Source organism: Myotis daubentonii, chromosome 8, assembly GCF_963259705.1.
Source record: "Myotis daubentonii chromosome 8, mMyoDau2.1, whole genome shotgun sequence".
NCBI classification, from domain to species: Eukaryota; Metazoa; Chordata; class Mammalia; order Chiroptera; family Vespertilionidae; genus Myotis; species Myotis daubentonii.
The window spans coordinates 89,829,963-89,842,612 of NC_081847.1; the positions used below are offsets into that span (position 1 = coordinate 89,829,963).

A 12,650-nucleotide genomic window follows, 5' to 3' on the forward strand; every position below is an offset into this window, starting at 1 on the left:
AATGTTATAAGTCTAAATCTGTAGTCTCCAGGGTAGGGCATACAAATTTCAGGGAGTGGCAAGAAAAGATGAGAATTTTTGTTTACATTTTTTTACATCCCCCCCCTGATTGTGCCTGATACAGTCCCAGTATCCAGTGGTTCCTCGCTTTGTTATTTTAGTAAAGTGAGCTACATGAAGGTTTCGTGGCTTTTTCTCTCTTTAAAGCAGTGGTTCTCAACCTTCCTAAAGCTGCGACCCTCTAATACAGTTCCTCATGTTGTGGTGACCCCCAATTTCATTGTTACAAATTGAACATAATGAAAGCATAGTGATTAATCAAAAAAACCCCAATATAATTATATATGTGTTTTCCGATGGTCTTAGGCGGCCCCTGTGAGAGGGCCATTCGACCCCCAAAGGGGTCACGACCCACAGGCTGAGAACCGCTGCTTTAAAGTGGCCCTGAGGTAACAGCTTGAGCTGCATCTGTCACTCCCTCCTGGGGAAGAAGAGGAGCAGCAGGAATGGGCCAGCGCCGAGGCTGGGGTGACTTCAGTCCAGGCTGTGTCTATGCTCTTTTTCAGCCCTTTTTCTAGCGAGTTAACTATAGCCCCACTGGCAGGGCTCAGTGGTTGAAGTTTGACCGATGACCCAGGAGGTCACGGTTTGATTCCGGTCAGGGCACATGCCCAGGTTGCTTGATCCCCAGTGGGGGGGCCGTGCAGGAGGCAGCAGATCCATGATTCTCTCTCATCATTGATGTTTCTATCTCTCTCTCTCTCCCTCCCTCTCCCTTCCTCTCTGAAATCAATAAAAATATATTCTAAAGAGTTAACTCTAAAAATTATATAAAAACCACTCTAAGCTCAGGTAAGAGTAGATCTTTTTCGATGCAAAGGAATACATTTTATCTCAGTTAAAATTTCAAGGTAAGGAGTTGCTTAACAGCAAATATTAGAAAATTCAGATAAAGCACACAAAGATCCATACTTAACGAGCGTGAGTCAGTAGAAATAGACAACAGAATCTTACTCAAAACGTTTTCAGATATTGGATTATACAATAGATTATAAAATAAGTATGTTTAATATGTTTCAAGAAACGAGAAGTTTGAAAATGAAAATAAGGACTAAGACTTTTTAAAAGCAAAAATGGAGATAAAAAAGAATAAAAAGGAAATTATATTACTTAGTAACTCAGTGGTTGGTTAAAGGGTTTATTAGAAAAGAAAAGTAATATTAAGCTGTGAAATTGAGGGAAATTACATGGGATGCATCACAGCTACTGGAGGTGGGAAACATGAATAAAATACGTAAGAGCATGCAGTATGAAATGAGAAGGGATGAATATCTCACAGAAAATCATCATGGAGATTATAATGTGACACTTCACAAGATAATGACTGACTTTTTAAAACAAAGGTAGATGGTTATATATAACCCAGGTTATCTATTGGGTGCAATAAGCAAAGTTGTACTTAAACAATTATTAACTTACAAAGCATATATTTTATTTTAATCCCTTCAGTGAAAAATGCAGAGAGCAATAGCTTTTATAATGCAATGATAAAATAACAATTTATATTTGGTGAGATTTCCAGATAAAAATTTCTGAAACAAAAATATGTCATATTTATCTATTATCAAACTCCCATTTCAAAGTCAGAATTTTTTGTTCTTATCATTGTTTGTCTAGAACACGAGACCTATCTGAGAGATATTCTGGAATTACGATGGCATATTGAAAATAAATCATATAAAATAAAACTTTTAGAGGAACAAAAGGCAGCATGGGAAGAAGCTAATGGGAAGGTCCAAGCAGACATAGATTACATGAATGAACACAGTGCTCTGCTGAATTCAAAGCTGATGCAGGAAATTCAAAATCTGAGGAAATATAGTAAAAAAAAATCTCAGGTAAATGAATGAATATGCATATTATAGATTGTTACTTGGTTATAAAAATATTTCAAATATAAGAAGTTAATATATCTTTAAAGGTTTCCATTTCATTGGAAATTGACCTGCTGTTTGTTTCACAGAGGAGTTATTTAACTATATATCATACAGTTGATTGGTATTTATTTCAACTGCGTGGTCTTCCCTTACTGTATATTTAGGGGCATTAATAATATTTAGTCAACCTACTAATAATTTTTGGAGATTTAAAACAGCATGGTAATTTTTCAAGTTGTAAATAGAACTGAAGGAGAACACAAGTAGGATGTATCAGTCAATTTCATTGTTGATGAAAATACTAGGTGTACCGGTTAATAATGTGGATTTTATAATCAGAGAAAACACGATAATTTTAAGAGAAACATCAAAAGTGCTTTACTCAAAGTAATGTCCCTCACTAGCTACACATTTCCCCCGTCTCTCAGATAATTTGTGGATGCCATACCAACAGAACTTTTCTTGTTTTGAGGCGAACCATTCAGAGACCCAATTTTCCACTTCTTTGTATGTTTTGAAGTGCTGCTCAGAAAGTGCATGTGCCATTGATCGGAACTAGTGGTCATCTGAAGGAGCAAGGTCTGGTGAATACGGCGGGTGGGTTAATACTTCCCAGACAAGATCTTTTAACGTGTCTTTAACTGGTTTTGAAGTTTGTGATGGTGCGTCGTCATGAAGCAAAATTCCTTTGCCATGCCTTCTGGCACATTCTGGTCGTTTCACGATCAAAGCGTCACCAAACGCAGAGCAGTCTTCTTTCCGAAGCGATTTGGCCTTGCAGTTGATGTTGATGGTTGACCTGGATCAACCCATGATTTTGTGCGTTTGGGATTCTCAAAATAAATCCATTTTTCATCGCCAGTCACACTTTGATGCAAAAAAGACTTTCTTGCATGCCATTGAAGCAACATTTTACTGATGACTTTTCGGTTTCCCATTTGTCTTTCATTCAGTTGATGTGACACCCACTTTCTTTCCTTTAAAATCTTTCCCATTGCTTGTAAGCAATCAGAAATTGTTTGCTGAGCAACGTTTAATCTTTCTGCAAGTTGTTTTTTTGTTTGTTTGTTTGTTTTTAAAAATATATTTTATTGATCTTTTACAGAGAGGAAGGGAGAGAGATAGAGAGTTAGAAACATCGATCAACTGCCTCCTGCACACCTCCCACTGGGGATATGCCCGCAACCCAGGTACATGCCCTTGACCGCAATCGAACCTGGGACCTCTCAGTCCACAGGCCGATGCTCTATCCACTGAGCCAAACCGGTTTCGGCAGCAAGTGGTTTTTGAGTTTGACACACATCTTCATCCAATAATGCTTGTAATTATTGGTCTTCAAACTTTTTCAGTTGACCTGGACATTCTTTGTCTTTCACCCGGAAATCACCACTTTTAAAGCATTTAAACCAGTGTTCACAAGTATCTTTTTTTAAAAAATATATTTTATTGATTTTTTACAGAGAGGAAGGGAGAGAGATAGAGAATTAGAAACATTGATGAGAGAGAAACATCGATCTGCTTCCTCCTGCACACCTCCTACTGGGGATGTACCTGTAACCAAGGTACATGCCCTTGACTGGAATTGAACCTGGGACCCTTCAGTCCGCAGGCCGACGCTCTACCCACTGAGCCAAACCTGTTAGCACACAAGTATCTTGAGATGGAGCATGTTCACCATAAGCTTCCCGAAGTATACAATAACTTTCAGCAGCACTTTTCTTCAAAACAAAGTAATGAATTAAAACTTCCCGCAAATGCTATTTTTTGGCACGAAATTCAACATTTTTAAATGTAAAAATATCTATGATGTTAACACATCAGCAAATTTGACATATGAAGTTTTGAAGCTTGCTGTCAATACAACAAAATAGCATACATATCAAATCGCATATATCTCAACATATGTGTAACTCCATCTATTGAAAAAATCTGCATTATTAACGGGTACACCCAGTAAAGGTTGTAATTTAACCTTTACTGAACTCATTTAATAAAGCATAACCCATGAGCCAGTAAACACCACACTAGATATAGAGCCAAGAAAAGTTCACAGGCACATAGAAACGTGGCAATTATAGCCTATTATTTATAGTCAAATCAGTCATTTTGCTGCTAAATATCGGAAACAACTCAGATGACCAAGAGAAAAGAAAATGGTAAATAATAAATTGTGAGATATCTGTTTGATGAAACATGGCAAGGTTATGCCAGTAAACACCCAGTAAAGGTTATCATTTAACTTCCCTATTTGTGGATGGTATTATAGAAACATACCAAGTTACTTATACCTGCCACAAAATGAACAAATTGAACTTTGTATCGTATTTCCTTTGATAATTTTTAAAGTAAATAAAGTCAAATATCGCCTGTATTCCCCTCAGCAGTTTATTTTCCTCTCCAAAGACAACCTTTTCATAAAATTGTTTCTAGGCAAAATTTGTATATTTATACATATTTATGTATTTATGCACAATACATAGTGTTGTTAATTCTTCAAATAGTATCAAATGTTGGGTAACTTTCTACAAATTGCTTTTTATTCTGACATTGTTTTAGAGATCAAGCAACTGTTGATACATATACTAGTAGGTCGACTTCATTCATTTTACTTGCCATGTTTCATCAAACAAATACCTCACAATTTATTATTTACCATTTTCTTTTCTCTTGGTCATCTGAGTTGTTTCCGATATTTAGCAGCAAAATGACTGATTTGACTATAAATAATAGGCTAATATTGCCACGTTTCTATGTGCCTGTGAACTTTTCTGGGATCTATATCTAGTGTGGTGTTTACTGGCTCATGGGTTATGCTTTATTAGATGAGTTCAGTTGCTCTCCAAAGAGTCTCTAGCAATTTATATTACCGGCGTCGTAGTGGGGCTGGAGATTCCACATGGGCAAGAATTCTAGTGCGATCCTCCTTTCATGTCTAGTTGGATGGAGATGTGTCAGGCTACAAGCCCTACCCCAGTTTCTCTTTTCTCACGGTGTTTCTCATGGGAGGGAGGGAGGATCCTTGACTGTGTTCTGGGAGACCTCCTTGAGGCGGACTGGCCCAGCCTTTCACACTCAGCCACTGCCTAGACCCCCACTACCCGGGATCTGGTGGCTGCAGCACCCACTTCCACTTCACAGCAGTCCCGACTGAAACCCGACCCCCACTGTAGCACCTCACAGTTTAGTCAACGTTGTTATTGTTGTCTTTTAGAATGTCTCAGTAGGTGTGTGCATTGGTGTCCCTTTAATCGCCTGGTGTGTCCCCCCCCCCCCCCCCCCCCCGTAGTGGATGAAGGCCTGTGCAAGGCAGGGGAAGCTGGGTGGTAGGCAGCTGCGAGAGCAGGTTTGCGAACCGAACGAGAAGAAAACTAGAAAAGGCACCCTGGCAGGATGGGAAAATCACAGCCTTTGTGTAGAGCCCATGAGGTGTTGGTGTGATGGTTAGATTTTTATTTTTATTTTTTTTATTTTTAGTTTTTGGTCCACTTGGTTGGGCCAGGTGGCCAGATATTTTATGGTCGAACGTGAATCTGCATGTTTGCATGAAGGTGTGTTGTGGAGGAGAGTAACATTTAAATCAGTGGCTTGGACTGAGCAGCCTGCCCTCCATGACATGATAGGCCTCTCCAGTTACTAGAACAGAGGCTGACCTCCTTTTAGCGAGAAAGGATTTTGCCAGCAGCTCACCTTCAGACCTGGATTACACCTTTTCCCCGCACCTCTAGTGCGCTGGCTTACCCTGCAGATCTCGGACTTGCACCTCCATGATCATATGAGCCGATGCCTTCAAACCAGTCCATCTCTTTCCCTCCCTCCGCCTCCCATCCGTGTCTCCCTCCCTCCCTCCCTCTCTCTGTCTCTCTGTCTCTTCATCCTGTTGCTTCAGTTTCCCTGGAGGACCCAGAATAGTACAGCCATGATTAATGCAGTGATTGCCTTGCCGTTCTTTCCTTGTCATTGTGTCACTCATTGCATCTTAAATTCCTGGAAAAGAGTCTGATTACCTGGCTTTGGGTCAGCTGACCCCCTTCCTGCTATTACAGGGATCAGAGTGAGTGAGAGTCTGGCCCTCTTGGCTTTTGTAGAGGGAGACAGGGACTGTGTTTAAACCATCCGCTGCAGTATAAGACACAGGGAGGTATTGCTCTTTAATGAAATTGGGGTGCTGTGAAGAAGGGTTACAGGTGTCATGCAGCCCAAGTATGAAACCCTCTGCTGTCAAGGGAGCAAATCTTCCAAATGAGCGGCACTTTACAGAGAAAGTGATCGGGAAGTGCACTTTTCCTTCATAGAGTGGGAATAACTGACAAAACTCAAAAATGAGACGCAGAATTATGAACACGGGGAGACCCAAGTGACTCCTCAGAGAGCAATGCAAGTATGTGCATAGATACTGCAGGAAAGTAAGCTAGAATAGTGTTTCAGGAACAGGTTCGAAAGCATGAGGCCATGTGTTTGAATCCCTAGACCTTAAGTCTCTCTTTAACCTTTGTGCCTCAGTTCACGTATAAAATTACTGTGATAAAAACAATGCCAGCATCACCAGTTCCATGTGCACACGAAATCAATATGTGGAAATGCCTAGAATAGAACTTTCCATATATTAATAGTTCTGATTAGAAGTAGAAGATAATCTGGATGTGAAATAATAAAAGGACAGGCAACAGATTTTCATGACGTAGGGTAGATCTTTACCTCTCAAATGCCAGACCAGTTCCTGGCACTGATGTTGTTATAATAAATTGCCCTTTGATTCAGTTAGCAAGAGGCACTCACTGTTGCTGGAAATAAAAAAATTGTAACTGATGCAAACATGTATTTCCCCGTGGTTTCTAATTACAAAATTGTTTTTTCAAGTGATATGCTTCTCCACGCTCTGTATGTGACACAGTATATAAGTGAATATACTATCCTTTGCATGTAAGTATTTTATAATAACACCGAATACTCTCAAACACAACTAACATTACTTGGCACATAGTAAGAGCTTTTGAATTATGAGTAAATAATTAAATAAGTAATTGATAAATAGTTGTGTAGCAGATTAGGGAAAAGAAAGTGTTACTTATGGTTGGTCCTTTTTTTTTTTTTTTTTAATCATGTACCATAAAGTGTTCAGAGAAACTAAGTTTTAAATTAATCATGATCTTCAATTTTGCCTCTGTGTTACAAACACAGAAAGCATTCTCTCTCTTGTGCCTGAGATGTTAATTTCTATTAAACATTTATAACCTGAAAAATAAATAATTGTCCTTAAAGAATATTATGAAAAATAGAGGACATCAGATATTATTCCCAAATGTAGGAAGATAAATTACTTTAAGTGAAGTAATTGAAGCACCATGTGAAGCCCTAAGCACCATGATCTTTGACCTCTTCAACTTCAGTGACTTCTCAAACTACCATCAAACTACCATCACTAATGACCAAAACTAGAAATGCTCATAGATAAATGTATTAAGATAACATAAGTCCCATTTTTCATAATTTTCTATGCCTGTGAAATTTTGTCATACATTCTGACATCTTGCTTCCACTACTTAATAAATGTAAGAAGACTGAATTCATGCAAAGTATCTTCTCTGACCACAATGAAATGAAACTATAAATCAGTGATGGAAGGAAACTGGAAAATTCACAAATATATGGGAATTAAAGTATTAGAGAGAGAGAGAGAGAGAGAGAGAGAGAGAGAGAGAGAAATATAGTCTGATATAAATGTGAACAAAACACAGCACATGAAAACTTATGGGATGCAGCCAGAGCAGTGTCCATAGGAAAAATTAACAGCTGCAAACATCCACATTTACTCACTATCCTAACTTTATGCCTTATGAAACGAGAAGACAGGAGCAAGCTAAACCCAAAAGCAGAACGAAAGGAATGATAAAGATTACAGTGTGGAGATAAAATACTGTAGGTAATAGGAAAACAATCTACACTAATAAAAGAGAAAAATGGTAATTGGCGTACGACGATACCCTTTTCATTGGCTAATCAGGGCTATATGCAAATTAACTGCCAACTATGATTGGCAGTTAACTGCCAACAAGATGGCGGTTAATTTGCATATGTAGGCACAATGCAGGGAGGCGAAAGGGAAAGCAGGAAGAAGCTCCCTGCCACTGACAGTGATCGGAAACCCAGGGGGGAGCTAAGAGCTGGGGGGCCGCCTTTGCCCTGCCCCCCAGCCATGATCGGAGAATCAGGCGCCTTTGCCGCCCTGGCCAGTGATAGCAGGAAGTAGGGGTGGAGCCAGCGATGGGAGCTGGGCACGGTCTAAGCTGGCAGTCCCAGGAACTAGGGGTCCCTTGCCTGGGCCTAAAGTGGAGCCCACGATCACGGGGCCGCTGCAGCTGCGGGTCCCCGCTGCCCGGGCCGGACGCCTCAGCCAGAGGCGTTAGGCCTGGGCAGGGGCGGAGCCTGCAACCGCGGGGAGCTGGGGGTCACCTGCCCAGGCCTGACACCTCTGCCGGAGGCCTCAGGCCTGGTCAAGGGGCCGATCCGGTGATTGGTGATTGGAGGGTGATGAGGGTCAACTCCTCTGGCCGAGGCATCAGGCCTGGGCGGGGGGCGGAGCCGGGGATTGGGGGGATATGATGGTCCCCTTGCCCAGGCCTGAAGCCTGGGTCAGAGGCGTCAGGCTTGGGCGGGGGGTGGAGCAAGCGATCAGAGGGAGATGGGGGTCCCCTGCCCAGGCATGATTCCTGGGCCAGAGGCCTCAGGCCTGGGCGGGGGCCAGAGCCAGTGATCGGGGGGAGATGGGGGTCCCCTGTCCAAGCCTGACACCTCTGGCGGAGGCGTCAGGCCTGGGCAAGGGGCTGATCAGGCGATCGGAGGGTGATGGGGGTCTACACCTCTGGCCGAGGCATCAGGCCTGGGCTGGGGGCAGAACCAGTGATGGGGGGAAATGGGGGTCCCCTGCCCAGGCCTGACGCCTCTGTCAGAGGCGTCAGGCCTGGGCAAGCGGCCGATCCTGCGATTGGAGGGTGATGGGGGTCAACGCCTGAGGGCTCCCAGTATGTGAGAGGGGGCAGGCTGGGCTGAGGGACACTCCCCCCCCACACACACCCAGTGCACGAATTTCGTGCACCGGGCCCCTAGTAGAGATAATAAAAGGAATTGAAAGTTGGCTTTTTGAAAAGGTAACAAAGTTCACAAACATTTAGCTAGACTGATTAAGAAAAAAATGAGAAAAGTCAAAGTACTAAAATCAGAAATGATTTTACCGGTGAAATGTGTCGTTGCTCTAAGGACTGAACCAATGCCAGTTTCCTGGTTTGGTGTCAGATTGTAGGTACACAAGATACTAGCATTGGGGGAAGTTGGGTGAAGGGTGCAGGAGGAGCCTCCATCCCCAACCCCCTGCCCTATACATTTATCTGAAACTTCCTATGGAAAAAAAGTTAAATGTTAAAGTAAAAAAGCTTATTTATGATGAGAATTAAAAAATTATGTATATACCCTACACTCCTGAGCCTAAAGGAAAATCTTGTAGGAGTTACTGTTGTCTGTGCTAAATAATGAGATTTATTGCTTTTCCCAGGAGGCAACTGCCTCCTATTGGTCTATGACTTGGGGAAAGGACTACTTGCTCCTTAGTGCCTTCTCTTACCCCTCCTCCTACTGCTAACAGGACCGCCAGTCCTTCAGTTCTGCCTGAGGACCAGGATAACCACCCTTCTCCTTAGTGTGACAGAAAAGAGGTGGAGAGAGACAGGAGAGTGTTTGTGTTACTAATTAATAAAGACAATAAAAATGGAATATTTTGACACTTATAATAAGACTAGCGGCCTGGTGCATAAATTTGTGCACATTGAAAGGAAATCAATTAGAAGAAATATTTTAATATCGCTATTTGCCCGTTCTCTATAATAGAGGTGTCAACCAAATTCACGATTGACAATGACAGGTGCAAACACACGTGTGTGATTGGCACCAGCGAGAGCTTTATATGTATCACGCATGTGGGAGTCAACTTAGCCTTTTATATGTATATAGATAAACTTGATTAATTAGACCTGCTTTCTGATGTAGCTAAACTTTTTCTAGCCCAGTGAAGCACCCCAACTTCTCTTTCAGGTAACTGTCAGCAGCACAGCAGTAAATATCAACATGAAGCAGATTATTATTGTAGATCATGCAGGGAGAACAAAGGGTAAAATATTTAACTGCAGCAGTGTTTGACTATATTCTGTGCAGTGAGAAAACCTGAAGTTAGTTTTTCAAGGTCCACCATTTCTTACTTCTTTTCAGTCGGGTCAAGTTTCTAAGCTTTCTAAATCTCCATTTTCTGGCTAATAAAAAAAAAAAAAATGGGATTCCACCGCGTCTGCTGTCTGTCTACTCCGGGACTTCTGTGAGGATCACATGAGATGAGGCACAGAAAACACTTCACAGACATTTGGTTAAAGTGTAAATGTTTCCACGAGGGTATAAAGCAGCCGTGGCAAACTACAGCCCGCAGGCCGGATCCGGCCCGTTTGAAATGAATAAAACTAAAAAAAAAAAAGACCGTACCCTTTTATGTCATGATGTTTACTTTGAATTTATATTAGTTCACACAAACACTCCATCCGTGCTTTTGTTCCGGCCCTCCGGTCCAGTTTAAGAACCCATTGTGGCCCTCGAGTCAAAAAGTTTGCCCACCCCTGGGATAGAGGCTAGTCGCTAGGAGAGGAAGCCGGGTGTTGCTATGGGACGTCATTCTCCGCGGGGGGCAGTGGAGGCAGCGTTGGTTGCGATTTGGTGGACTGTCACTCCGGGTTGGCGGCGGGGCCTGCGTCCCATTTGGGGAGGCTGAGTGTTGCTTTGTCGGCCAGGTCCGCACTGCCGTTTCTCTATAAATGGCATGTGTGCGTCATGGCAGCTCCTCTGTTGAGCATCTGCTCCAGGCACAGGTCATAGCGACTGGTCGGACAGTGGGAAGGACACTTAGCATATTAGCCTTTTATATATATAGATAATAATGGTTATTCCTGAATGAAAAGGTTACAGGTTATTTCCTTTATTTTTATCTGTGTTTTCTGATTTTTCTACAAGACAGTATTTGAACAATAAAACCAGTAAAAGGTAGCAATTTTGTGTGGGTGAAAAGGTAATGGTTTCATTTTGGTCCTGCTCACTGGAGGGCTGGTGGTGTTCTCTTCAGTAACTTTTGTACACTCTCAGTATTTATGCCTTCAGGGTAGAGGAATCTCAGAAACTGTGCCCAACAGTAGACTGAGTATGGGAAGAAAAATCGATATGAAGAACTTTTTATTTAAATAGAAACTAAGTCTAAGGTCCTTTTTCTGATCTGTCTTTTGTCTGATTCTTTTAATTAGCCATTATGTGCATATGTTAGCAAAATATTTTTTAATTTCTAGGTAATGGAACTATACAGACAGGTTCATGGAGAACTTCAAGATGCTATAGAAGACTGTGAAAAACTGAAAATAAAAATTATACAAAATAGAGAAGAAATGGAAAGAGATATTGAAAATGATGTAAAAAACATGGAAGCCTACAAGTAAGAATTTTTCACAAATTCTACTTATATAACTTAGAAGTAAAATATTAATTAAAAGGTAATTTATGTTCCTGTATGAAATTTTATATGAAAAGAAAGGAAAGAATCTAAATTACCCATATTATCTTATCAAGCTTTTATATAAATTAAAATATGTTTCTTTACAAGTGTGAATCCATGTGTGTACAGGTTCCTAAAGCACTGTTTTTTTCTGGTGACATTTTAAAGCTCTTTATACATCTTGCCAAATTGTGGATATGATATAGCAGTATAGATATCCCTGCTATCTGTGTGCAAAAGTGACTATTTAAAATTTTTTTCAGCATGGGATATTATTTAAAACAAATTATAAACATAGCATCTAATTATCTTAATTTCTATTTGATTTCTAATAAAATGTAATATTTAAAAATGTAGACTATGTTTTGTATATACATATATATATGTGATTTTTATTTTATTTTTGATATGTTTGATGATATTTTATCTAATTCCACTTGTTGTCTTTAAATTTTTTATGGTTCTGTGTATAGGAAAATTTCCTTTATTCAAATGGATCGATGATTTAGTATAGAAAAACTCATACTGTTTTATTTTTATTGAATTTATTGGGGGTGATTCTAGTTAACAAAATTATAAAGTTTTCAGGTGCCCAAATCTACATGTGTTGTAGAAAAGCTCTTATTTATATACAACTAGAATTAAGTAAGCATAGCAAAATGAAGAACACGAAATTTATTTATAAACCTGTGATCTAGATAACATCCATTAAGATATTTATATTTCCTTATTCCTATGTCCATTTTAACATGTGCTTAAATATAATCTATTATTTAATATAAAAATTACTTTTGTAATTCATCTGATTTTTTATATCTTCATTGTCATTTAACTAATATATTTTCTAATTTTCATTGTGATTTCCTCTTTTACCCATGGGTTATTAAGAAATATATTAAAGAATTTTCTATGATGAATTTCTATTTTCTTCTTATTATTATTTTCCAGCTGAATTATACTTTGATCAGGGAACATTATGTAATTTTTTAAAATTATCTTTATTGTTGAAAGAATCACAGATTTCCCATTTGGACCTCCTCTGACCTACATCCCCCCAGGCCTTCACCTCACTATAGTCTGTGTCCATGGGTCATGCACAAATGCATATAAATTCTTTGGTTAATTTCTTCTTGCCCACCCTT

General features: G+C 40.1%; 1 protein-coding gene across 1 annotated transcript in view; it reads left to right on the top strand.

Moving 5' to 3' along the window:
• Nucleotides 1-12,650, top strand: part of CCDC178 (coiled-coil domain containing 178) — a 246,104-nt gene that overhangs the window by 25,623 nt on the left and 207,831 nt on the right. Inside the window, exons 7-8 of the mRNA XM_059704943.1 lie at nucleotides 1,678-1,898; nucleotides 11,306-11,448. Of these exons, the coding sequence (XP_059560926.1) occupies nucleotides 1,678-1,898; nucleotides 11,306-11,448 (364 nt within the window). The remainder of the gene's footprint in view (nucleotides 1-1,677; nucleotides 1,899-11,305; nucleotides 11,449-12,650) is intronic.